General features: G+C 32.1%; 13 protein-coding genes across 13 annotated transcripts; 5 read left to right on the top strand and 8 right to left on the bottom strand.

The window, feature by feature from the left end:
* Positions 1-37: 37 nt before the first annotated feature.
* Positions 38-643, top strand: PPL_04610 (DUF3430 domain-containing protein; the record flags this gene model as incomplete). Its single annotated transcript, XM_020575510.1, has 1 exon — positions 38-643. The coding sequence occupies one exon, from the start codon at positions 38-40 to the stop codon at positions 641-643; it is 606 nt and encodes a 201-aa protein (XP_020434305.1).
* A 116-nt stretch (positions 644-759) lies between these two features.
* PPL_04609 (uncharacterized protein) lies at positions 760-1,577 on the bottom strand (the record flags this gene model as incomplete). The annotated part of the gene is made up of 3 exons (XM_020575509.1): positions 760-906; positions 984-1,279; positions 1,457-1,577. The coding sequence occupies 3 exons, from the start codon at positions 1,575-1,577 to the stop codon at positions 760-762; spliced, it is 564 nt and encodes a 187-aa protein (XP_020434304.1).
* A 292-nt stretch (positions 1,578-1,869) lies between these two features.
* Positions 1,870-3,572, bottom strand: PPL_04608 (uncharacterized protein; the record flags this gene model as incomplete). Its single annotated transcript, XM_020575508.1, has 6 exons — positions 1,870-2,267; positions 2,444-2,508; positions 2,586-2,738; positions 2,814-3,061; positions 3,148-3,298; positions 3,379-3,572. The coding sequence occupies 6 exons, from the start codon at positions 3,570-3,572 to the stop codon at positions 1,870-1,872; spliced, it is 1,209 nt and encodes a 402-aa protein (XP_020434303.1).
* Positions 3,573-4,353: 781 nt separating this feature from the next.
* PPL_04607 (carbohydrate-binding domain-containing protein) lies at positions 4,354-5,255 on the top strand (the record flags this gene model as incomplete). Its single annotated transcript, XM_020575507.1, has 2 exons — positions 4,354-4,779; positions 4,869-5,255. 2 exons carry the CDS (start codon positions 4,354-4,356, stop codon positions 5,253-5,255), a joined length of 813 nt encoding a protein of 270 aa, XP_020434302.1.
* Positions 5,256-6,086: 831 nt separating this feature from the next.
* Positions 6,087-7,214, top strand: PPL_04606 (NAD(P)/FAD-dependent oxidoreductase; the record flags this gene model as incomplete). Its single annotated transcript, XM_020575506.1, has 1 exon — positions 6,087-7,214. The coding sequence occupies one exon, from the start codon at positions 6,087-6,089 to the stop codon at positions 7,212-7,214; it is 1,128 nt and encodes a 375-aa protein (XP_020434301.1).
* A 215-nt stretch (positions 7,215-7,429) lies between these two features.
* PPL_04605 (uncharacterized protein) lies at positions 7,430-7,867 on the bottom strand (the record flags this gene model as incomplete). Its single annotated transcript, XM_020575505.1, has 1 exon — positions 7,430-7,867. One exon carries the CDS (start codon positions 7,865-7,867, stop codon positions 7,430-7,432), a length of 438 nt encoding a protein of 145 aa, XP_020434300.1.
* Positions 7,868-7,922: 55 nt separating this feature from the next.
* On the bottom strand, positions 7,923-10,320 carry cog5 (oligomeric Golgi complex component; the record flags this gene model as incomplete). The annotated part of the gene is made up of 5 exons (XM_020575504.1): positions 7,923-8,353; positions 8,512-8,760; positions 8,845-9,534; positions 9,649-9,949; positions 10,027-10,320. The coding sequence occupies 5 exons, from the start codon at positions 10,318-10,320 to the stop codon at positions 7,923-7,925; spliced, it is 1,965 nt and encodes a 654-aa protein (XP_020434299.1).
* A 957-nt stretch (positions 10,321-11,277) lies between these two features.
* PPL_04603 (ubiquitin-conjugating enzyme E2) lies at positions 11,278-15,715 on the top strand (the record flags this gene model as incomplete). The annotated part of the gene is made up of 10 exons (XM_020575503.1): positions 11,278-11,442; positions 11,538-11,660; positions 11,736-11,959; positions 12,068-12,362; positions 12,487-12,573; positions 12,710-12,752; positions 12,824-13,469; positions 13,568-14,403; positions 14,840-15,295; positions 15,384-15,715. The coding sequence occupies 10 exons, from the start codon at positions 11,278-11,280 to the stop codon at positions 15,713-15,715; spliced, it is 3,207 nt and encodes a 1,068-aa protein (XP_020434298.1).
* Positions 15,716-15,781: 66 nt separating this feature from the next.
* On the bottom strand, positions 15,782-17,341 carry PPL_04602 (uncharacterized protein; the record flags this gene model as incomplete). The annotated part of the gene is made up of 3 exons (XM_020575502.1): positions 15,782-16,651; positions 16,707-17,113; positions 17,173-17,341. 3 exons carry the CDS (start codon positions 17,339-17,341, stop codon positions 15,782-15,784), a joined length of 1,446 nt encoding a protein of 481 aa, XP_020434297.1.
* Positions 17,342-17,993: 652 nt separating this feature from the next.
* On the bottom strand, positions 17,994-18,401 carry PPL_04601 (HMG1/2 box-containing protein; the record flags this gene model as incomplete). Its single annotated transcript, XM_020575501.1, has 1 exon — positions 17,994-18,401. The coding sequence occupies one exon, from the start codon at positions 18,399-18,401 to the stop codon at positions 17,994-17,996; it is 408 nt and encodes a 135-aa protein (XP_020434296.1).
* Positions 18,402-19,825: 1,424 nt separating this feature from the next.
* Positions 19,826-20,449, bottom strand: PPL_04600 (uncharacterized protein; the record flags this gene model as incomplete). Its single annotated transcript, XM_020575500.1, has 1 exon — positions 19,826-20,449. One exon carries the CDS (start codon positions 20,447-20,449, stop codon positions 19,826-19,828), a length of 624 nt encoding a protein of 207 aa, XP_020434295.1.
* Positions 20,450-21,310: 861 nt separating this feature from the next.
* On the bottom strand, positions 21,311-22,518 carry PPL_04599 (uncharacterized protein; the record flags this gene model as incomplete). The annotated part of the gene is made up of 4 exons (XM_020575499.1): positions 21,311-21,909; positions 22,010-22,093; positions 22,260-22,278; positions 22,489-22,518. 4 exons carry the CDS (start codon positions 22,516-22,518, stop codon positions 21,311-21,313), a joined length of 732 nt encoding a protein of 243 aa, XP_020434294.1.
* Positions 22,519-22,869: 351 nt separating this feature from the next.
* On the top strand, positions 22,870-27,155 carry PPL_04598 (LIM domain-containing protein; the record flags this gene model as incomplete). The annotated part of the gene is made up of 6 exons (XM_020575498.1): positions 22,870-23,264; positions 23,382-23,795; positions 23,874-24,091; positions 25,002-26,627; positions 26,703-26,944; positions 27,042-27,155. The coding sequence occupies 6 exons, from the start codon at positions 22,870-22,872 to the stop codon at positions 27,153-27,155; spliced, it is 3,009 nt and encodes a 1,002-aa protein (XP_020434293.1).
* Positions 27,156-27,162: the final 7 nt, after the last annotated feature.

Genomic DNA, 27,162 nt, shown 5'->3' with positions numbered 1-27,162 from the left:
TACTTTTAAAAATAAGAAAAGATAAGATAAGACAGATATGTTTGTTAAAAGAATATTATTTGTTTCAATATTTTTATTATTTTTTGTCTCTGACTGTTTTGTTATATCAAGTCCAGAGTGGATCACTTTTACACCGTTGAAGGGATGTAATCAAACCTATGGCATTGGATATTCTCTACCGGTTGGACAGTGTATAAATTTCGAATTCTCCTATTGGGTGATTGTACAGGTAGAACAGATCAATGGTGAAATAACCGTGAATACCACCAACTACAACGATCCAAATTGCACTGAATACATCAACAGTAACGATTATCAGGTAGATCAATGTCTGCAAATCGATGAGTTCTACATGGATACTACAGGTTCCGTCTCAATAGGACAGAACTTTCCAAACGAAGCTGTTACCTACCAATTCTTTTATGATTCCGACAACGATTGTTCAGGTAACAATTACTATACATTCTTCACCAACAACTTGGAGGTCAACGATATCAAATATCAATGTATCAACGGACAACCTGTCGTCTCCTCGTGTTATTCATCTAGACATTCAGACAAGTGTACAGTAATACCATGGGGAACACAATGTGTTCCAGGTAGTCAAGGTGGTCCAGGTTACTACGGATGTTATATACAATAAAATTTGTAATCTTTAAGAAGAAGATACAACAACAACGGTTATACTTAATTTTATCTTTGGTTTTTAAAAGGATTGAATTTTTGTTTATTTTATATTTATATTATTCTTTTAGATATTTAAATAACCTTTTCTAAAACAGTTTGAATATTCATATTTAAAGTACATGTAGATGATAGTTGTCCATCACTCAATTGTTTTTCAAATTGAGTTTGTGATAATACTAATCTCATTAATAAATCGTTTTCAATATGTACTCTTGTAGACTAGAATGATTGAAAATAAATTAGTTTGTATGTTAATATTAAGATTAGGGTCAATAGCTTGTTTGTTTGTTACTTACATTCTCTTCACAATTGGTTATAACATGTTGATATGATAGATCTTTAGTAAGGAGAAAGGCATTGGAAATAGAGTGTCTCTGACTGCTCTGAGAGTGTTGCGATGAGGTACCGTGATCGTCAACATTAAAGTTTGCAAACTGTTTGAAAGATTCGTAGGTAAGTATCTTTGGATGATCGGTAATGTCTGGATTGGGTAGTTGATCGGTTGACGATGAATTTCCACCAAACAGCTGAATTGGTTTGACTGGTGGCGACATCTCTACGGTCTCCTCTTGTGGCGGGAACTCTGGCAAGTCTTTTCTGGTGATGGTGTTATACTTTTTCGAGAGCAGATTATTGAGGTTCGGATACTCCTGGCTGAGAATGGAGATGGTGCATATCAGCTGCGCCACCTGGTCTTGGTTGATCATGTCGCACGACGCCGACTTGTTCTTCTCACGCTCACGGTATCGCTGTTTCTGTGCGGATTTACTGACGAGGTTGATGCCATCGAATGCCAAGTACCGACAGTTTTGATTCTTGTCACGACGCATACTGATCACCGATTGAACGTATTGGTCGAGTTCCGGTTTGCCATACAACTTTGAGACCATCTGGAGATAACTGGCAATCACAAGATGAACGGAGCGCGACAAACGGAATGGAGTGTGTCGCTGAACTTTCTGCATCTTGAAAACCATCGGGATCGAATATTGAATCTCCTTGTTCTTTCCACGATACAAAAGAATAATAAGCGTTCTAAAGAGCGCGATGACGTTTGCCGGCTGGTTAGTTGCATTGGAGAATCCGTTGAACAGCGAATCTCTGATGAACGATGCATTCTCAGTGAGGAACTCATCGACGCCGTCCTCGGTGACACTCAAACCCTGCGAAGTGACGAGCTTGTCAAACGATTTGTTGGGAAGCAGAATGGTTTGGAGTATCGATTGCACGTGTATTCTGAGCTCTGGCGAGGAATGCTCCGATAGATCCAACAGTTTCTGTACGAGGTCGTTCAGTGGCGAGTGTGGGATGATGTCGGTGAGCGTCTGCGAAACCTGGAGGATGCACTGCACGAGATTGAGAAGGATAACGTTGTAACCGTCGGGCGCGCGTGGTACCTCTCTTATCTTGTTCATAATCTCTGCCATTGTTTCCATCTTGTCGAGCGAGGTGCGGTGGTTGCGACTGACGGCACCGACCGACTCGACAACCAACGACGCCAGCTTGAGTTGTTCGTCGAGGTCGGCAGGTGGTGGCTTGCGGTTTGCATTCTCCAGTGTCTGAACGAGCACTTTCAACAGCTGCGACACAACAATACTGATAACCGACGGATTGGAATCATTGACGATGGCCACTGCAGTCTGAACGATGACCCTAGTCATCAAAGGTGGATGTGGAACATCGAGATGTCTCAGATAGCTCGTCAACATAATAGTAAAGTGTTGTGACTTGATCGATGTTGAAACGGCCAACATACACTCTCTTGGGAAACAATGATCCTGCTGTACATTATCAATCCAAAGTTGTTGGCTATCCAAATAACTATATAGTTACAAACTATTAATAATCGATTATCATATATCATAGTTAGTTTGATTGTTTTATAGCGATCTACATACTTTAATATAGTTTGAACCATTGTATTAACAGTGATGTTATCTACTCTTCTTGCAAGATCTCTAAGACATTCAGTTGCAATTGCTTTAACATTCGATGGTAATGCAGAGTTTACATCATCATTTTCACTTTGTGTATTTCTTCTAGCAAGTGATCTGTTTTGTTTTGTTTTGTTAGTTTGGTTATTATTATGATAAATGAGTTAACATAAGATGATGATGATAACATACGGTGTTGGTACTTGATCTCTGTATTGCATGTTATCCAAAATGGTAGAGATGATCTCACGGTGTGTCGAAATGAAGGTATCCAACTCATCAACCAAATCAAGAATCGAGATGTATGCACTGATTCCACGTAATCCTTCACCTCTGATCTTACGTCTGGCAATTTCATCTCCAGTAGTATTATGTGACATCTTTATGAAATACTTTATGAAACTCTCTACCTCTGGGAATAGAGATGCATCATCTTGTACCTGTGAGAACTTAATAAACTACATTCATTATAAAAGTATTACAATTAACTCTATATTCTTTTTAACTATAATATTATTGTACATACAGTTTCAGTTGCTTCAATCTGTAAATCTGGATATTGCTCTTGTTGCAACAGTAACTCCATCAACTTAGTAGCATTGGTTGCAAACAACACGAGATTCTTTCTACATTGACTGATAAGTTCACGAATGATAATAACACATGCCTTAACAAAACTATAGATTGTTAAATATATATATATATAAGTAATGTTGATAATCTATTGAATGATTGATTTGATAAATAATAAACATACTCTATTCTCTTTCTACTAAGATTCTTCTCTGCCTTTTGTTGAATGTAAGGTCCGACTTTTTGAAGTTGTTCGGGGTTCATCTCACAAAAGTAGACAAGCTTACTGATGTTTGAGAGTTGAAACTCTCCACCTGGCTGAGATGGAAAGATAACCTTTACCACCTTTTTGTATTTACGTGTCTTTCCAAATGCCATCTTCTCAACACTTTAAACTATACGAAACTGACTAATACTAATACTCTCTATTGTTTTACTATACAATCGCTGTTTAACAACAAACTATCTCTTAAATACATAAAACAATGATAATGATACAAAGAAAAATAAAAAAAGATATTTAAAAATTTTGGTTTATGAACTGATAAAAAATGTAATCAATCGGTTTGTTTGAAAAAATTAAAAGACATGCATAAAAAGTTTAATTAAAATGAAAATAATGATCATTGTTCATATCAAAACTCTATTTGTTTTGTTGGTTCACATGTAATATAATCATTATTTTACAATGATTTTTAATATTCATTCACCAAACTTCATTAACTATAATAATAAAATAAAACAATAATAATAAAGTTTGACTTTTTATTTCTTAGAAACTACTTATTACTATAATTAATATGATCGTTTTAAGGAAGTATATTAAAAACTACTGTGTTAATCATTGATATTTTAGCACACTGATAAATTCTTTTAAGAAGTTTGGTCTAACCACAAAAAAATTTTGATTTGGTAAAAATAATTATCACGATTAAACATATACCAAAAAAGGAAAAAGATAATAAGTTATCATGATGATCTACTAATTTCTTAAAACTATAAATACTCAATGGAAATCATTATTTCATTCATCAAATTCAAATTTATCAACAACAATTAAATACAAAACAATTAAATACATTATATATTATTACAATTTTATCGATTGAATATTCCTATTATCAATAAGTTTATCTCTTAAAACAATAATCAAAGAAAAATGAGAATTGCAGCATTTTTATTACTATTAGCAACTGTTGGAATGGTTTCAGCAGGTCCAATCGATTGCAAACCAATGTTAACTCAATATTTCGATGCTTGTCATGCTGGAAAGTGTGTAATGATGGCTGGTGGTGGTCTCTCTTCTGATGGTGTTCATGCCAACTTCAAAGGAAATTTGAAGGTCCAAGATGGTTCAATGCGTCCAATCGATAAAGTCAATATCCTTAGCAGTTCATCGTATGAATGTAATGCAAACAACAGATATCAACCATTCTTGGCTGACAAGGTTGAATCAATTTCAAACTTTAATATCTATCCAAATGCTTCCATTAAAATTGATGATGCCATGTTATCTTTGATTTGTGTTGAAGAACATGGAAATCAATTCTCTTTCAAGATCAGTAATCTTATTTTTTCATTTGTTGTAAGTAATTAATTTTCTATTGAATATTTATTTTAATTTAACAAATAATAATTAATATTTTTAAACTTGTGAATAAAATAATTATTTAGATGTCCATCCGTGATAATTGTGGTCAAATCAATTTCGGAGAGAATTGTCAAACAACCACACCAACACCAACAACAACATCAAGTACCACTGGAACACCATCAACAGTTACATTTGAATTGAAAGTCACAAACTCATGGGTTACTGGTGCTGATACCTTCACTCAATACGATGTTATCATCAAGAACAATGGTGCACAAACAATCAACTCATTGGTTATCTCTCATGAGAACTTTGTACCAACTGATAAGTGGAATATTGAATCACTCCCAAGTGGTGATCTCACCTTACCATCATATGGATCTATCGGTTCTGGTCAAACATTCACCTTTGGTTTCATCACCAAATCTTCAACTCAACCAAAGTTCACTGTCAAATCATCTGCTTAATAGCTCAGCATTCAAGACCCCAAAATTTAATGAATATTATCATGTAATACTTTAGCAATCGTAATATCTCTTAAAAAAAAACAAAAAAAAAAAAAAATATTTTTAAAACAATTTTTAATAATAAATATCAATAATCAACCAAATTACTCTCTTTTTTTTAAAATCTTTGCAATTGTAGTCGACACGATGATCTTGTCAATCATTCAAGATTCAAAAATTTGCAAATTTCAGTATTGTTGTGCTTCAAGTACTTGCCTTCTACCTTTGTTGGTTTATACCAAACCACATTCTTCACACCCACACCCAACGCCAAAAATATTTTTTAAAAAAAATCACCCCTTTTTACAAAAAGACAAAAAACCTTCAGGAACCATATGAACAAAAAAAATCGTTCAACAAGAAATTATTTTTTTGAAAATAATTTCTGAAGAAGCTTTTTTTTTTGACATTTGTAACTAAAAAGGAAAGTTTATTTGATTATCATCATGTCGTTATTGCACATTGCAAAAGTTGATAGAATAACAATTTTTGATTTGTTTAAAAATAAAAATCAAGTTTGACACTTTAAATAGAATAGATCTTGAATATGTTTATACATACTTACTCTCATATTATAAATATTTATAATAGATCCCTTTTTTTTACTTTCATTCATTCACTGTTTTTTTAAAAATAATATCAAAACTGTCTACCTTAATTAGTATTTTACAAGAAAAATTAGAATATTCTAATTCTTTAATTTCAAACACTACTACATTATCATTGTTGTTGACCACTGTTATTTCAATACCATTTTTATATAATTATTTTAAATCATCGTCAAATTTGGAAATGTCTGCTGCACAAAAGAAAAAAGTTGTTATTGTTGGAGGTGGATTCGTTGGATTGCAAATTGCAATGAAGTTGGAATCCAAGTTCGAGGTCGTTTTGATCGAGAAACGTCAAACATTCTTCCATTGCGTTGGTTCAATGAGAAGTATGGTCGAACCAGAGTTTGCCACCCAATGTTTCTTGACATATGACAAGGTTCTCAAGAAGAGTACAATTATCCATTCCTACGCCACAGAGGTGCATCCCGATAGAGTTGTTTTGGACAATGGAGACCAAGTTACTTTCGACTACCTGGTAATTGCAACTGGATCATACAATCTTTCGCCATTCAAAGCACCAAGGGACACTTCAAATATCATTCAATACTACAGATCTATAAGAGACAAAATCAATCAGGCCACCAAAATATTGGTTGTCGGTGGTGGAGCTGTTGGAGTTGAATTGGCTGGTGAAATCGGTACAGACTTTAAAGGCAAGAATGTTACACTTATCAATCGTGGTGATAGATTGGTTTCACAAAAAGTTAATGATAAATTCTCCAAGACAGTTGCCGACAAGCTGAAAAAACTGAAAGTTAATATCATGTTCAATACCTCTATCGATATCCCAAATGAAGTGACCGAGGCCAAAAATCAAGAGTCATACTTCCAATTCCCAGAAGTTGAAATGAAAACCTACCACACTAGCCAAGGTGATGTCGAAGCTGATTTGGTTTTCTGGACGACCGGTAACAAATTGAATAACGAGATGTTGCGTGGTTTCCCTTTGGATGGACAAGGTCAAGTCAGAGTCAATGAATCGTTCCAAGTCGATGGATTCCCAAATGTCTTTGCTGCGGGTGACATATGCAATACATCAGAACTCAAGACATTGGTAAATGCCAAGAAACATATTCCCTTGGTTGCCTCCAACATTGAAGCACTCTCCAAACAAAAAAAACTCGCCACATACAAACCTGAAGAAGGAGTTATGATTGGAGTTAGTATCGGTCGAAAGGACGGTGCTGGATTGATGCCTAATGGAATGATGTTACCATCGTTTGTTATAAAAATGTTGAAATCCAAAAATATGATGGCACCGACAACACAATCTCTGTTAAATAAATCATTTGCAAATATTGGTCAATAATTAAATAATTAAAATAAAATAAAATAATTATTTTTTGGTTTCTGTATAAATTTAAATAAATCATGGATTAATTAATATCGATAACACCAATGTGCACAATTCAGAGGAAATAGTAATTAATATTTCATGAGATAAAAGAGTACAAATCAAAATCAAAATTATAAAAATATTAATTATTATTTATTATAACAATAAGTAATATATTTTATTTTTAATTAATTTGATTTTGGTAATATTCCTAATAACAATGGATAGAGATATGAAAATTCTTTTTCACCTTTTTTGTTGATGGTTTTGGCATAGGAATCCAAAGACATTTTGATGAGTTGCAACGACTCAGTGTCACTGTGTTCATCGAGCCACTGTACATATTTCTGGTATGACCAATTGGTGAGCTGATTCGGGAAAATCATATCCTTTGGACCTTTACCAATGAGGACATGTGAGATAATTATCAAAGGCAGGCTATTCAACTCTGGTAGGGTTTTGAGCGATGCGACACCAGTCAAATCCTTGAAAATAAAATGTCTAAATGTACGTAGCCATTGGTAGCTGATACCGACCTCTTTGATACCTTCGGGAATCAGTGGTGTCACCGATAACTCGAGATGCGTAAGATCGTTGGCCAATCGCAACTTTCCTTTCTCTGACATTGATTTCAGTAGCGATGCATGACGGATGAACATGGTAAAGATCTTGGCGCCAATGTTACGTGTTTGCTGTGAGAGTATCGGACAGGGAGTGAATTTCGAGAGGAAGTAGTTCTGGAAATGGTTGATATAGTATTGAAGATTCTCCATGAAATTGGAGCATGGTCTGCTCGCTGAAATGGCACTGTCGTTCGACCACTCCTCCTGATGCATGGTATTGATGATCTGCTCGACACCATGCAGAAAAGTGTTGACAAGCGGCACGAGAATGTTGACACAGATATTGCTTAGCAGTTGGAGCGATCGTTCTATCTGACTGGAAACCTCCACCACAAAGGTGTGTGAGGAGACCAACGACTGAATGGAATTGAACAGCTGTGTCGTCGAGTTGAACAGTGAGAAATTGACGGCCTGACTGACGGTCGGCTTGTTCTCTGCCGATATCGCTTGGTTGTCGCCGGAATTGCCTTGGACAACGAGTGCATCTATCTTGCCGGCAAACAGATCGATACCGCTACACAACACCTTGGTAACCTTGATGAGAAGCTGCTGGTTATTCTCGATCGCCTCGATCTCTGACCAGACAACCTTTGACAGATCGACAAGCTGCTTCGACGTCGGTACATTGCTAGCGGCCGAAGACATGCCTCTACCCCAAGTGGATTGAGGAAACATCGAATTCAATATTGCCAACATTCTATCTCTGGTTCTCTCGAGGTAGCCTCTCTCAAACATCGCTATCGACTTGAACAACAACTGATGATCCTCCAACGATATTCCTACGACCACACCCTGTTGCAAATCACAATAGTTCATCAATCTCTTTGAGAAATCTTGAAAGTATCTAGATATCTTTGGATATTCAATAATAAATGTATTTTCAATGATACTTGATGCTTTATGTTTATTATAAAAAGTAAAGTGTATAAGTAAATCATTATTTTTAGAGGAATTCATAGGTAGTTGGTTTATATACATACACTTTGCAGCAACTGATAAGTTTGTTTCTAATGATTTTGTAACAGTTCTCCAGAATGATAATGATATATTATAACTTGATGTTGTTGTTGTTGTTGATGTGTTTTGTGTTGTTGTTGTTGTAGTATTAGTAGTATTGTTAGTGGTTGCAGCTTGTTGTATTACATCCATCAATGTTTTGTTGGTAATAGGATCTCTAATCTTGGAGAGTACTCTTTGTAGTTGCCATATTTGAATGCAACTGGTATAGAGTGTACTTGTAACAGATTCTATCTTACTCCAAATGTTTTGATCGGTATTATTATTGTTATTTGTATTGGTAGTAGTAGTAGTAGTAGTAGTATTGGGTGAATGACCATTATTTTTATTAGAATGACTGTGTTGTGTCGATGATGATGATGAAGTACTATTACCACTACTAACCAACTTATTAACATTCAACATTGCTTTGATAGACTTGGTGACTCTTTCGGTGGTTGCGTTAACCACGGAATTGACACGATCCACCAAGATACCAAGATTGTAGAACACCTGCAATGAATTGGCTACTTCACTCTGATTCTGTGTATCCATGCCTTGTAGCAATAGATTACCGGCAGTGGTAACCACTTGTTCTCTACATCGATTCAACCACTCCACCTGTTGATCTACAATAGTGATACCCGATAGATTATTCTCTTTTCTAATTGTATCTATAGATTATTATTGTTTGTTTGTTTGTTTGATGATATATAGTATTTAAATTAGTTTTTAAATTGTTTTTTTTTTAGATGATACTATGTATTGTAATTACAATACCTACCTACCTATTTCATGTATTGATTGAGCAGCTTTAGCCATATCTCTTCCATCTTTAAGATGTATCTTTAGTTTCTTGATGAGTGAAAGATATCTAATGACCACTCGGAGTAGTTCACAAGTATCTTGTACACGTTTCAATTGATTAATCTGACCCTTTATATTCTTGTATGGCTCTGATATCTCTTTTTTCATTCTCATGATCGATTCCTCCAATGACTTTAATCCAACTTTCAACTGTTCAGTTTCATTCTCAAACTCTCTAATATTCGATGCTTGATTAAATAGATATTGATAGTTATTTGTTATCTTTATTTGTATTTAAATTACATTAGTATTTGATTCGATAATAATAATACCAGATAAGCTATTGATTTGATACATACATTATTATTCAACTCTTGAGTTATCTCTTGTTTACCAATGGATAGTTTCTCTAGAGATGTCGATATAGATGATATCTTTAGTACATTACTGGTGTACGATACAACATTGAAGTTATCGTTTAGAAACTGTTGATACTCTGGACTGTCCAACAGAATATTATTCTTATAAGGTGGTGATGATGATGATGTTGATGTTGATGATTGTGTTTGTATTACTCCATTGTCATTATTATTATTATTATTACTATTTACAATGTTAGAATGACTATCTTTATCTTTTCCATTATTAGACATATTAAAATTTCAATCAAATCAAACAATGAACTTCTCTCAAAGAATAAATTAAAGATTACAAAACTAAAATTTAGTAAAACTGATTTGGGTACACACCCATCCCCCCTTTTTAGGAAATAATAATATTTTTATTTTTCAAAGCATTAACATCTTCAATTCATTTCATTTCATTAATTAATATTGTACTTTATAACAATGTTAACTGTTAATAATGATTTTGATTTAAATGTTCAGACAGGAATAATTATGCAAAATAATAACTTTTTACAGAGTGTTTAGAGTTGTAATAACAATTTAAGAAAATATCAAAAAATATTAAATAAAAATAAAGAATATATATATAAAATACAATGATTTTAATGATTCATTGACTGATTTGATTAATAAAATTGATTCAATTGAATATCTATAAATTTGATTTAATAAAACAAAACAAACATTGGAAAAAAAACTGAAAAAAAGGAGGAACCACTCTTTGTTCATAGAATTTTTAACATTTAAAATATTTTAATTTAAATTTATTTAAAATTTTTTAAAATTTCTTTCACTTACAATCACAATCTAATAATAACAACAACAATCAAAATCTTTCACCAATTAACATTAAAATCTATCACTTTGGTTTTTTCAAATAGATTTTACATTTTAATAATATTATCAATCATATTAAAATAGTAAACATTATATAATTTAACCTTTATTTGAAACACAAATCTAATCTATTTCAAAATTTCAACTTTCAACTTTCATTTTTATTATTATTAATACTATTGTTGTTGTTGTTGTTACTGTTGTTGTTTTATATTTATATCTATAGTTATTATCTTATCTTTTAATAAAAATATATTCTATTGTATTATTAATATTAATTATATACACACATATTTACATATATTAAAATAAAATAAATAAAAAAAGAGATAAAAGAGAAAGAGAAAAAGAAAAAGAGGTAGAGAAATGGCAGGTCATTTAGAGAAACAATTCGAACAATGGGCAAATAGTAGTGAAGAGCCAGATGAATATGTTTGGTTACAATCAACAAAGAACACCATTGAGATGTTATTCAAAGGTTTTGAAATCAATATTACATTCCCCTTGGATCTATCCGATATTAAATCATATGTAATTATTATTGCTATTAACAACTAATAACAAAATAAATATTAATATTAATTGTTTTTTTTTAATTTAATTTAATTTCAATTGAAAATTCTTAGAAATTGATTTCCAAAGAGAAATCATGTGAAGTTTGGATCAACAGGCTGAACACCGATCTTCCAAACTTGAAACCAGCTACATTCAAAGATCTATTGGATCTTTCATTAAAGTATTTCAAGAATGTATGTATTCATTCATAAATCTAGTCTTTTTTATTGATTAGTTTGTCTAATTTAATTTCTTGTTGACTTGTCTAGCGAAATGCAAGTCACACCAGTGGTAGTAGCGATGTAAAGATGTCAGATACAGATGTAGATATCGAAGATGAAGGTGAGGAAGAAGGTAATGATGAAGATGACCACAAAGAGGACAACATGGAAGAGGATGAGGAAGTCGAAGATGAGGAGTTTGCCTCTGGTAGTGCAGAGGATGAATTCGATGATGAAGATGATCTGTTTGAAAATGATCATTTCCAAGAAGCGTAAGTTAATCCTTAATATTAAACTATCACTAATAACAAACAAACATACTAATTCAAATTCAAATTAAAACAAATCAAAATCAATATCCTATGATAACATTTAAATAGTTTACAAACATTGAAAATGAAAAAAGAATGGGCAAAGAAAGAACAATTGATTCGTGCACAACTCGGAGAGAAGAAAAAGAAGGATCCAAAGGTCAATTCTATATTCAGTAGTGATGCTGCATTCGGTGTGCTCACCAACGACTTGTTCAGTATCATGAAGAACGTTCACACACTTGGATTCTCTGCACAGCCAATCGATGACAATATTTATTTCTGGAGTGTAAAGATGTTTGGTTTCGACCCAGAGAGTAAAATATATCAACAATTACAACTATTAAAGAAAGAGTTTGATTATGTAAGCTATACTTCATCATCATCATCATAATAGCCATTATCATACACAAATAACTAACATAATACAAAAAACAAAACAAAAACAAAAACAAAAAAAAAAAAAACAGGACTATATAGAATTACAGGTATTATTTACAGAGGACCTCTATCCATTTTATCCACCAACATTAAAAATCATCAGACCAAGATTACAAGGTTTTTTGATTGGAAAAGTAAGTTTTTAATTTCTTTATTATCGGGCTAAATAACAACACACCCACATTTTTTTAATCATTTTATTATTAAAATAATCATTGCTATACCAATGACTGACTTACTAATTAATTAACAAACATAATATAATTATAGATTTCTCATTTAGAAATACTTACTTTAGAGAATTGGAATCCAAGTATGTAATATAAACAATTGTTTAATTATTATTTAAATATTAATTTAAAAATTAAATCTTTAATATTTTAGTTAATGATATGAGAATGGTTTTAAATCATTTGAAAGAAGTTCTAGAGAAATTTGGACATCTCGATGTAAATAACCCATTGAATTCGCTACAGAGCACTGGTTCATACTCGTCCACCGAACATTTCTTGTTGAGATTAGAGATTCTCAGCAACATTGTTCCACGTGCCAACCAGAAATATGGTTTGGTGTCGAATATTGTCAAGCCAGCGGTGGTCATTTCCAAACCAAAGCAATTGGGCGACAAGGCATTCTGGGCCAAGGGTACAGGTTATGGTAGAGGTGCGCAGAACGGTTGGAATGTCGATGCTTACGTCGCTGCACAGAAGGAGCGTGACCAGGAAACCATATCGCTGATCAATGCCATCGAGAAGGAAATCAAGATTAAACCACCACCCTTTGACGTACTCGAAGAGAGTTGTCTACTCCCATTCTTTGAGAGCTACTGTCGTGACATTGTCCCACTGGACATTGAGCGTCACCAAGATCTCTTCCAAGCGATATTCTCACTCATGGACACCATATCAAACCATGAACAATTCATCCCACTATTCTCATTGCTTGCATTCCAAACAAATTCATTGGGTGAACTACTGAATTCCGCTAGTTTACAAATTGAATCTGTCTTTAGAGTATTGGATGAAGCTCAGTAAGTTACTTTTAAAAAAAAAAAAAAAAAAAAACAGACAATGAAAAAAAAAACTATTATTATTAACATATTAATTCAATAATTTTTATTGCTATTAGGAAAAAAGCATTGGTAGCTCAAAATTTAATTATAACTGTAAATAAAAAAGTACAAACTAAATTGAAATCGATGATGGAGGAAATCAAAAAGTTGGAAGTTGGCAGAGGAATCACATCGGAACCAATCGATACCAGTGTAGAATTGAAATATGTAAAAATGTTGAAACCACATCTATTCGATGCAGCTAGTTTCACTTCGACATCGAGTGGTCACAATTCACAAGCTAGAATTCTTCGTATCGCTCAGGAGCAAGGTGGACTCATTTCATCTTTGCCAATCTCGTTTGACTCGACTGTGTTTGTACGTGTCGACGAGAAGAATATCGACTCGATGCAAGCGCTGATCACAGGTCCAGCCGACACACCATACAGTGCGGGTTGCTTCCTCTTCCAGATATCGTTCCCCGCTGCCTATCCACAGTCTCCACCACATGTCGTGCTGTCCACCACCGGTGAGGGAACCGTCCGTTTCAATCCAAACCTCTATAACAACGGAAAGGTGTGTCTCTCACTGCTTGGAACATGGTCGGGTGGCGCCGGTGAGAATTGGAATCCAAACACCTCGACATTGCTGCAGGTGCTCGTTTCGATTCAATCACTGATTCTCGTTCCAGAGCCATTCTTTAATGAACCTGGCTATGAAACTCAGATTGGTTCACAACAGGGTAAGACATCGTCGATGAACTACAATCAGAATATCCGTATTGCCACCATAGAGTGGGCTATGACCGATATGATCAGGAAGTGTCCGGCACACTGGAAGGATATTGTACATGCACACTTTTGGTTCCAAAAACAAAAGATCAAAGCCCAATGCGACAAGTGGCTCGAAGAATGTAAATCAAACAACGACTCTTATTTCAAGCTAGCCAAAGTAGTCAACAATCTTAATACGGAATTATCGAATTTGAAAGAGCCAAAACTATAATTTAATTTTTATTTTTATTTTATTTTTGTTATTATTATTCAAAAAAAAAAAAAGAAAACCAAATAGTTTATCAATTAAATAAATGATAAATATAGAATATATTTCCTTTTTTTTTCTATTTGATATATTTGGAAAAAAAAACAATCAGATATTTTTTTAATTAAAAAATATTATTAATTTTAAAATTATTATTTATTAAATTAAACTATAAAATATTATCTTTTTAATTTCTAACCAAAATTTTAATTTATTGAAAATGTTTTCCAATCGTAAAGGTAAAAAACAAATAAATATATATTATTATCAAAGAATTTATTTTAACTAATTTTTAAATTTAAAAACAGTTTTAAATTTTAAAACAATCAATAGCTCATTGAATTCACCACTTAGATCTATTGAATCAACTCCAATTTCCACCAGTTCACCACTTTTAATAAAAACAAATATTGAAAGTCCAGTACCAATATTAGATATCAAGGATAGTAATAGAGACTCAGTAGATTCTATTCAGCCAAATGGAGAAAAAGAAAATGAATCTCTCATTTTGAATGATACTATAAAGGTTGTAGAAGTTAGAAAAATAGTTTGGGTTCATTACAGTTCTATTTCTTTAAAGATTCAATACAATGATAATACACATTCAAACTATTCAGATTTTTACTTGGAAATTGTCAGACTATTCAATTTGATTCCAAATGCTACAATAGAATTCAGAATCAACTCGATCAGTGGACCTACTGTTGGAATGATGGACTCGATAACCAATGATATGAAAGATATTTATATTGTAGAACCACCAGGTATGTAAGATTTATTTATACAATATTCAATTACTAATAAAAAACAAAAATAAATTATTGTTAAAAGTTAAAATTTATTACAATTTAGTGGTAGAAGAATTTCAACAAGGTGTATCTATAGAAACAATCTCAAGAAGATTCAACCTAGAAAACATCAGCTTGAAAAGAAAAGGATCTAATACAATTGTTGCACCTCCTCTCTTATCAGGTGATTATATTGTAGAACCAGCACCTCAGGTGAAATCAAACATTCAAGATATTTCTATTCAACATGAATTGGATATAATTGAAAAGAGAAAAGACATCAATGGAAGCAGAAAAAGGGCTTTGAAACTATTATTAAATGTTATGTCTATGATGTCGACTGCAAAGACAATGGCAACTTTATTGCCAAAGACATTATATGATTTAATCAAATGAATACATAAATAAATCTGGTGTATATAGTATTACTTTAATCTACATAAATCTTATATTCTATGCTACTTATTTTGAAACAGAGGTCGGAAACTGTTGGTCAATCGGTATGTGTTGATGAGGAAGTGGTGGTGTAACATTCGTTGGTGCCAGTTTTTGTGGCGCATAATTCTGTTGTGGTGGATAATATACATTAGGAGGATAATGTTGATAATTATTATAAGGTGGATAATTTTGTGGAATTTGGTATTGATGATACTGTTGTTGTTGGGGTTGTTGATGATGTTGGTATTGTTGTGGTTGTTGGGGTGGTTGATAAACTGGATTTTGAATTGATTGTATTTTTTGTTGATTTATATCAACTTGTTGTTGTTGATGTTGCTGCTGTTGCTGTTGTGGTTGTTGGGTTTGCTGATAACTATACGTATTAATATTATAATATGACAAATGATGGCTATGAAGTGCAGGAGCTTGGTATTGTAGTTGGTTATGTTGTAGTGATACATTTCCCATACTTTGTGATAATTGTTCAAAAGCTTGATGTTGTTGAACAACATTAATTGGCTCTTTAGAAACTGGTTTAGTAGGTAAAGGCGGTAGAACTTTCGTTGGTGATACTTGATTCGCTGGATTTGGGTTATCAACAGGCAATGAATACGATGGATATGTTACAGATGCGCCATTTGCATTGTTCATTATGAATGATGTCGATGCAACAACCAATGGTTGTTGCTGTGCTTGCAATTGAACATGACTTTCTTGTGGTGTAATTGAGAATGGATAAAGATATTCCTTTGGTATGTCAATAGGTGCCGATGTAATCATTTCCAAATACAATTTGGCACCAACCTTATTATCTTTATCCCTTTCACTTCTCTCTTTATCCATAGAAATTCTAATATCGTGTATCCATTGTTTTCTTAATTCATTTATTGAAACCTAAAAATAAGATATTAGCAAAATATTTATCAATGAAAACTATAATTACACTTACATTTAATGAACCAATATTTATACTTGCACCAACTTTCTTATGATGATAGATTTCAATTAAGAATTTCTTATCGAGGTCTCCTCCACAGAGATCAAAGAATCCAACTCTAAACTTGATTGGTTCCAATCTTGATTCGGAATGAGGTGTCTTTTTAAATATTTCTGAACAAAACAATTCTCTGTATCCAGGTGTCTGGTGATGTGTCTCTGCTGCCTTCTTGTGAATATAACTTGCAATTCCAATGACTGCTGTTGCATCTGCAAATGCAGCAGTTGCGCCACTCTGAACAAACAATCCACCATTTGCAATGATACCAGAGACCGATCCTAACATTTCAATATCTTCCCAGCTTCCATCTTTTTTGAATTTACCTGCATTTATAGGTGATTTTAATACAAAATATATATCTAGAAAAAATAAATATTAATAATTATTTTTAAAAAAAAAAAAACAATTTTTATTTTACTTGTAGTTTTCTTTAATTTCCTAAAAATATGGGAAGCAGAAATATTTATATCAACATAGGTGATATGTGTTACTAAATTTACTGGTGGTTTTGGAACTTGTTGTTGTTGTTGCTCATTAGACTCTACTCCTTTTTTTTTATTCTTTTTATCTTGATCTCTGTGACCCATCTAATAATCTATTTATTATTTTCTAAAAATAAAAATTATTTATTCAATATAGTTATACTATTTATAAATATTACAAGGATCAATGGAATTTAAATTAATGTTTCCTAATTTCATAGAGGTAAACAATATGAATAGGTATTTGGCTTATTTTTTTTTTTATAATGTTTTTTTTTTTTTTTTTTTTCTTGCAGATTTGGTGGTCATACAACCTCTCTTAGGTAATATTGGTGGTTATAATGCAAGAAAATTTGTTTTTTAATATAATTTACAAGATTTTCGTTGGTGGTTGTAAGATGAAACGAAACTTGCAAATGATGTGCCTGATTCAAATAATCATAGATTAGTTTTTTTGATAAGTTAAAAAGTTTCAAAAATTAAATTATTACTTGGTTTATAATTTAAAAGATCAAATCAATAAACAAACACATTTCTAAATATTAGTTTAATTTATGTTTATTTAAATATCTTTTTTTATAAAACATTATTATTTTTAGGATTCTTCAAAAAAAAAAATAAAAAAAAAAATAAACAATTTTGTTAATTGTTTGGTTTTGATTGTAAGGTTTTTTTTTTTTTTGATTGTTGTTTAAACTGGCTTCGGTGATTGTTGAAAAAGGTGAGGTGTGGATTGTTGATGAGCTGTATAACTTGTTTAATCGGAATCGGATGACTCTGACTCGGATTCATTCTTCTTGTTCTCGTCGTAGACCTTCTTTTCCATCTCCCAACGCTTCTTGTCTTCTTGGGCTAACTTTTCGTATCTCTTCTTGTCATCAGCAGAGATGGTCTCCCATCTCTTACCCAACAAGGCACCGATTTCACCGAAAGTGGCCTTTGGATTCTCGGCCTTGATGGTTGGACGGTACTCCTTGGAGAAGAAAATGAATGGTGAGAGGTAACGACGTGGAGCGTTGGCATCCTTCTTCTTCTTCTTGTTCTTCTTTTCCTTCTTTGGTTTCTTGCTCTTGGTATCCTTCTTGGACTTCTTTACCTTGGCCTCCTTCTTGGTCTTCTTAACTTCCTCCTCGGAGGACGAGCTTGATTCGTCTGTGCTGCTCATTGTTTTTATGTGTGTATGTATAAAATAAATATGTCAAAGTTGCAGTTGAGATTTGATGGCAAAAAAAAATTTGTTGCTGGTGTGGCTGTAGTGGAGCGAAAAAAAAAATATTTTGGCGCGGTTGGCAAAACATAAAAAAAACGACGAAATTTAAATTAAGAAAAAAGAAAACATTTTGAAGTTAGTAACGATTCGATTCGATTCAAAAATTAAAGGTGTAAAAGTAACAAAAATAAAATCATAGTTTTAATGACTATTAAATTTTGATTTTATGACCAATCAATTTGATTCAAACAAAACAAAATATAAATAAATATAAATTTGTGGCTACAATAATGCATATGTCAACCTTTAAAATAAGAATATTATGTAAGGAAAAAAAATAGTGAATTTTTGATAAATATGATGATCACAAATAATATGATAATTATTGAGATGAACCAACTAAGAAACTACCACCTTTAAAAACAATAGTTAGTTAGTTTTGAGCGATTGCGGTGGTTGTTCCGCAATTATCATTTGGGTTGATCGGCTGTCATAGTTAGATACAGTCGTGAGAAATAAATAAAAACACAAAAAAAAATAGTGGCAATAGTCGTTGTAATAGGCAGGATAAAAAAAGAAAGTTTTTTTAAAAAAAAAAAATTAAATAAAAAAATATTTTTTCCTATTATAATTTGGTCATATAAATTTATTAAAGAGAGTACATACCAAGTTTTCTATGTGAATACTAATAGAAAATATTTATATGAGAGGGACTGAGAGAGAAATGATATGAGAGAATTGTATGAGAGAATTTTATGAGAGAAGCTTCAACTAGTGTGACTGCGTGGTGAAAGTGAAAAATAAATAAAATAAAAATTAATTTTAATTGAAACTTTTGAAATGAGAAAAAATTAATTAGAAAAATGAAGTAAAAATTCAAAATAATCACCCGTACTGAGGATTTATCCCACCAAAAACCGCTATGTCAAAAGTTTTTGTAATTTAAATTCAAATTTCCAATTAGCTGTTATCTAATAATAATAAATTTCCATCTTTGTGGTGGGGTGATGCCAACTGCACGCTATTCAATTTTGAAAAAAAATGAAAAAATTTTGCAAAACGGATTTTTGATAAATTTTTTGTTTGTGACTGTTAAAAAAAAAAAAAAAAAAATCATAATTGCAAATCTTTTTTTTTTTTTTTTTTGAGATTTGAGACAAAATATATTTTTGAAAATAAATATATATTTATTTTTGAATTTTTTTATCCGTTGAGTCACGTTTTTTTTTTTATTGTATTTAAACAACCATGAATTAATAAATAATTATAATATTTGTTTATTGTTTTTGCATTTACAATTTGGTTTTGCATAATGTTTATGATAAATGACGATTTATCTTTTACTTTTTTTTTTTTTTTTCTTTTGATTGAATCAATTATTATTCTTGATAGTTTACAAAGAATGATACAACACTTCCACCAATGTTGAATGCTATCGCTGGAATGATTACGGCCCATCCAACATCTGGGTTTGCTCTTGTCATCTTAGACGTATAGACAAAATGTTTAAAGTCGGAAAAATTACATTCGCTATCGCTATAGGTGTTTTGACAGTCTTTTAGTTTGGCAGCTGGCAGTCCTGTGAATACCAACATTGCAATCACAGAGAATACCACTGCGCAAATCGACATACCACGAATCATTAGGTTGAAAGGGAACGACGATATTCGATCGAGTGCGCCGGCGAACGACAATCCTATAGTCAACAACAAGATTGTCAGCTGTATCCAAGACAGTATAACGAATGCCACCGACGCTCTATAGATACTTCGTTCATTGGTTTTCTCGGTCATATCCCAACTGGTAATGTAATTCTCCACCAGAACATCGTTTTCGTAGATCATCACTCTCATCTCGTTGAATTTCGACCACATATATCTTTTCGCACCATTTTCATAGTCTGTATAGAAATACCAAAAAGTGGAGAACGAAACAACTAAAAGTATCCATGTCAGTCCAAACAAAGCAAATGATACAATTCTTATTCTAAAAGCATTTGACATTGTTGTTCTACTTATCTAAATAAATAGAAATAAATATTTATTCTTATTGAATCTTTAAAATATTTAAAGATAAATAAAATTTATATATAAATAAAGTGTAGTATTTGTTTTGTTTTGTTTTGTTTTGTTTTTTTTTAGTATAATGTAATTATATATATATTTAATTAGTCAATATATATATTCATAACTTCAATATACATATCATATATTATATACATTAGCAAAACACACAACTTATTCATTTGTTGGATTTTTGTAATCACGAATAATAATAGTCTGATTTTGTGATTGTTTGGTATATTATATTGTTGATTTACCCAGCACTGATAAATAGATAATAAATTCAATCTTTTCACCCCATCATCTTATAAATTCTGTTATCTCTTGTGTATATACATGTACCAAACATATAAATCAATCCAACAGTAAAAATAACCCACACATTTTCGAAATAAAAAATTAAAAATAAATTTTCAAAAATACATCATTTAAATATCATGATTGATACGGTATTTAAAAGTAAACATTTATTGTGATTGGTTTGGTAGATCGAAAGGAGTAGTTATACAATTGATTCGATTTTAAATGTTAAATAGTAATTCGATTAGCTATTACTAAGTTTAGAATTTATATAGTTGCTGCTTTGTTTATATGTTGTCTTGGTAAGTTGATCGTTGTTGTTGTTGTTGTTACTGGATTTGAAGTTATTTCAATCTTTGTTGTTGTTGTTATTGTTATTATTGTTATTGTTTTGTTTTGAAGTTGAGCATAACTTAAGTAAAAGACATTTGATGTGAAAATAATAAATGTGTGGAATAGAATATGATATGTATATATATATATAATGAATGATATACTTGATTATTCAAGTTGTTCTTGATAATCTTTGGATGGTGTAGTGGTAGCTCCACCGGTGGTATTTTGGAATGAAACAAAGAATGAGATTACAACAGAGAATGCATTGAAAAAGGCGGCTACAATTGCAAAACCCCAACCAATGTAGGGTGTCCAATGGAAAGAGTCGTTATTGACACTCTGTCCACCATAGAATGAATCGCAACCGTAGAGATTGCATGGGAAGTATACGGGACCGTTGGATTTGCAGTCGTCGTTGGTCGATTGTGGCAAACGGATAAACGCCAGAACGGCGATCAGAAGGAACAACATCGAAACGATATTCATGAGACGAATCGAGAGGTTCGCACGCAACTTGGTGAATCTGTTGAGACCACCGAGTGCACCGATCAGACCCATCACAAGCACATAGAGCAAAGAGATGAAACTGAGAATCACAAAGGCAATGCAGACACCGTAGATTGCCCTCTCACGATTACGCTTTCCAGATTCATACCACGATTTTGTTTGATCGATACCTCTGGTCTGAGTATTCTCTTTCATAAATGAAATCAATACTTTCAAATCTGCTCCTCCTACTGATGCTTCAACTTTATACCAATAAGCTAAAATAAAATGATATACATTAAAAAATTAATTGTTTTTTTTTTTTCCTAAAAATCAAAGATAATAATCTTAGTTATTATTTTTAATATGTATGCATACTTGAGAAAGATATAATTGTGCAAACTAAGGCTAAAAGAGCAAACAATAATGCTATAGCATGTGCTTTTGTAATGGATACCATGACTGAATATTTATAGATAATATAGTGGATAAAATAGTGTAGAATAAAATCAAAGGAGACAGCATTTGAGGGAAGTAAAAAAACCAAAAAAAAAAAAAAATCAATTTTTTTTTAGAAATCAACGATGCCCAGAAATCTAATCAGATTCAAAAGAAATTGTAGATTTACCAAATAAAGCAAAAATTTTCTAAAAAAAAAAAAAAAAAAACAAATTTTGAAAAAAAAATTTGTTCTCAATTTTGTGTGAACATTTTGTAACAACTCACACACATATATATATTCAACTAGTTAAAATGAAATGCAATAACAACAAAGAGAGAGAAAAAAATTTAAAAAAAAAAAAAACAATTTATATTTTTAATCATGCTTTGTGTGTGGTTGTTCAATTCAAATTCACAAAGATAAGTAAATTTTGCTTATTATCCATTATAATAATATATAAATATATTTACCAAATTGTTTAACATATGATAAATGTTTATATATATAAAGATAAATATAAATAATTTTATGTTTATTTGTATATATAATATATATATATATTAACAGATTAAAGATACTATATTTTCGTTTTATTTCTTTAATATTAAAAATTGTTTTTGAATGAATGATTATTTAAATTATTCATTGTCATAATTTCACTAAAGTAGTATTACATTTGGACATATAAATATCCTTTTAATTATATAATTTGTAAATAGTTGTTTTTTTTTGTTTATTAATATCTATTATATAATAATTGTACATACATTCTTAAAAAAAAATAAATATATAAAAAATGTCATCGGAATTTGAGGGTGAAAATGTATCAGTGCGGTTCATTATCAACACAAAACTTCAGTGTGTACTAAAGTTGAAACCATCCAATACATTTGGTAGTGTAAGTCAGTCGTTCAGAGATCTTAGACCCAAAGAACTGGGTGTGTTGCCAGATAATCCATTGTTTGCCTATATTTACTCGGGCAAGCTATTCAACGACGACAATACAATCAGAGATTTGGGACTGACACAGAGTAAACAGCCATTCAACGTGCAAGTCATAGTAAAAGATGGCGACAAACACAAGCTACAACAAGAGCGTTATTCATCACCAATGATGCAACGTGTTGTTATGCAAGCACAAGAACAACCTCTAACTCAATCACCAATATTAGCTTCTTCATTTGATACAAGGTAATTACCAGTTCTAAATGTTTGTTCAATTCAATACTAACACATAATCTAATTTTAATTTGAATCATCAATGTGCTTTTCTAGTGTATTGCATTTTCATGGTTGTATGTTTGACAGTGAAGAATTTTCACAGATTGAGAATATCTTTCATGTCAAACAAGATGCAAATCATACTATTTCACTTGGATTTCTAGATCATTTTATACACTCTTTTTGGAACTATTTGGTGACGCGGCATCCACACCTGGTGACACACGAAGGAGAAACCATTCAAAATATAACAGTGACGATTGATCCAGTCACAAACACATCGACAACCACATCATCAACGACTATTCACCCATTTCCAACAGAGAAACTCAATAAAATACTCCGATTAGTATTACTCAACAACAACTATGACAGTCGTGGCGAGCGCATAACCACTCTCGATAACAATACTCGTGTCACCAAACAGCAGTTTCGTATCATATTTTTCCTGTTCACCTGTGATTCCCCAGAGGACGAATGTCCCAATGGCACACTCGATGAGTAAGTATTGTATATTATTACAATGGAACTTCGAAAGTTCTTAAACATCGTTATCCCCAAACTTTTTACTAAAACTAGGCAACCAATAAGCGTAAGGCGTGTTGTGGAACAATACCATCCCACTATTTCTAGAACAGCTTTTGACAATGAGAAATTCATGAATCTTTACAACCAAGTTAAATCTTATGGTTGCCAAAACTCTGACAAACTCAGTTGTCGCCTCATTGAACTACTTCTTTATCTACACACTGCCGATGTCATTTTGACTCAAGCCAACGCCACCACCACCAACAATAGTAATAACAGCGGTATTGCAACTGCCATCGGAAACAATCAAACATCTCAACAATAGTAACACATTTTTAATATTAATGTTGATTTATAATGCGTGTCAATAAAAAAAAATGTATTTGTTTATTTAACTGACCACCAACAGTAATATACCCCAAATCACATTGACACTTGGCACAAAATATTAATTTTAAACCGCAATAATTGGAACATCTCTTTCATAATAAGAAAAAAACAAAAATACACTTCAATTGTTAATCATACCACACACCAATCTTAATCAAAAATAAACTTTGGTTGGCTGCTGGTTCACCCCACTTTAAAAATATATATGCTTCAACACACAACACCACCTTCACTCATTTTGATCATTATAATAAAAATGATCAACCACTTGAAGGAGATGGCATTTATATATACATATATATATACCACTGTCAACTTAAACACCTTAAATAAATTCAAAAAATATATAGTTAAATTAATGTTGTTTTATCATGTGATAAGTATCAACTAAAAAAATTAATTAATATGAAATTTTTTAATTGATTGGAATACCCAATTTAATCAATAAAGAACATGTTCCAAAATTTTTAATTTAAATATTTATTCATACCTGTTAATATTAATTCTATTTTTATACATATAAAATAAATCTCAATAATAATTTTTTTTTTATATCTTTATAATCTTTTTCAACTTTTAAAAGAGAGAATGCTATATACCTGTAGAAAATGTCAAACAAGGGTGGAAGGAGAATCAATTAAAGTATTTGGATTTCATTATCATCCAACTTGTTTTGTTTGTTTTGATTGTAAGATTTAAAATTTTAATATTATAGAAAATCAAATTTTTTCTAAAACAAATGTTTCAATCTAGGCAATAAACATTTAGGAGATGTATATTTTGAAATAGACAGACTTCCATATTGCGAGTTGGATTATAAAAAACCAAGACCTGGTCAAGTCACCAATGCACCAAAGATCAATATCAGAAAGTCAACAGGTGTCAGCAGTCCAAAATCAGATTATTCATCCACCTTTGGTAAGAAATCTACCAATCCTGTGGTAACAATTTCCAATACTAGTCCAAGAACACCGACAACATCAAGACCCACCTCAATGATCATTAATAAAGTTGAGTTTGATGACGGTGCTAGCAAAGTTCAAAACCCTACTTTTGAACAAACCAGCCACTCTCCATCTCTAACTGAGACCAAGATATCCTCAGCCATCTTCTATGAACCAGAGATTCAAAATCTGCATGTAACTCAGGTGAATTCTCCTCACACTGAAACCACCATTGGATCTCCAACTCTTTGCTCAATGTCCTCGGATTCCAATATTCCAACTCACATAGAGGTGACCAAAACAATCACTACAACTTACACCATTCCTATTGAGAACAACATTAACCCCAAACCAAACATTGAACAACCAGCTCCAGCTCTTTATCATGTTCAAGTTCAATCTGATGAAAACAAATTCAGTACCCCAATAACCAGTAATCATTGGAATGAACCAGGTTCCACTTTTTCAAAGGATTCAGGTGATTACCTAAGCAATGAATTCAACAGTATTAAATTTGATATTGGGTTTGGAATGCAATCTCCTTCTACTTCAATTAATAACAACAATAATAATCCAAATTTTTATGAAACAACAAAACCAGAGATAAAGTCGAGTATTTGGGTTGACAATGATTCAGATTCAACATCCTCATCTTCATCTTCCTCTTCATGTTCCACTCCACCACCAATGAAACAACAAACTGTTGAAGTATTCATTCCTGCCCCACCTCAGTCCACGATCGAAATAATTGAGATTCCACAACCACAGAGTGCTCCAACCATTGTCTCTCCGACTGCCAGCGGCGGACATATAGATGAAATTCATATCCATCATTATCACCATCATGAACAACCACAACAGAATCAAGAGTCTCTTCATTTACATCAAATTCATAATCAAGAACAACAACAACAACAACAAATATATCAATTCCAACCAAATCCACAGCCACAACCAACACAAATTACAACAACCTATATACCAGAAGCGCAACCAAAGTCTTACAGTGTAGGCTATGTTGACAGTCGTGGTGGAAATGACTCACCCAATACCTCACAACAAAAGCTATCATCAGTGTACACTCAATCAAATGTCTACAAGATTGATAACACTACCAACCACGCGGGAAGCAAGAGCAACTTGTTTGGCGAAGTAACCGGTCCAAAGAATTTCGCCGTTACCTACATCGATGACAAGTCGACTCCACATGACAAACCACCTGTATTCGGATGCCAAAAGTGTAGCAAGGAGATCTATGGTACCACCATCTTCAATGCACAGGGAGACAAGTTCCACCCTCATTGCTTCACTTGCTACATATGTCGTTCACCATTGAACGACGCCTACTTCCAAAACGATACAGGCTACCTCTGTGCCGGTTGTCAAGTAATCTTAAACGAACGTAACAAACAAACAAGACAACAACTAGGTCATTGTAATATTTGTTACAAGAGATTCACTTCTGATGAAAGTAAGTAATTATAAAACCATCTATTATTTTTATTATAAAAAAAAAACATTAATAACTAACTAATGATTAATTAAGGTTTTGTATCGATTGACAATGAGAAATATCATAAACAATGTTTCAAGTGTAGTGTATGTAAGAGTGTGATTACCGGATTGGACTACTCTAGAGACAGAGTTACCTCTTCTATCTCCAACTACTGCTGTTTCAACTGTCTTGATAGTGGACGTGCTGATCGTTGTCCACAATGTCTTGGTGCCATCGTCGGAGGTGCCAGTATCTTTGCTCTTGGAAAGACTTATCATCCACACTGTTTCAAGGTTAGTGTTTCACTATTATAAAAATAATCATATATTATTATTATTTATACAAACTAACAAAAAAAAAAAAAAAAAATCAACATGATCAACAAAATAGTGTTCTAGATGCAAAGTCAATATACCACATGGTACTAAATTCTCAAACGATGACAAACAACCAACATGTGCATCATGTAAACCAAAAAACAATTCACATTCACTCGTTGTTTAAACAACAA

This window comes from Heterostelium album (genome assembly GCF_000004825.1).
Source record: "Heterostelium album PN500 unplaced genomic scaffold PPL_scaffold4, whole genome shotgun sequence".
NCBI lineage: Eukaryota > Evosea > Eumycetozoa > Acytosteliales > Acytosteliaceae > Heterostelium > Heterostelium album.
Note: the sequence above shows the minus strand (reverse complement) of the source record. Positions and strands in the feature narration are given on the sequence as shown.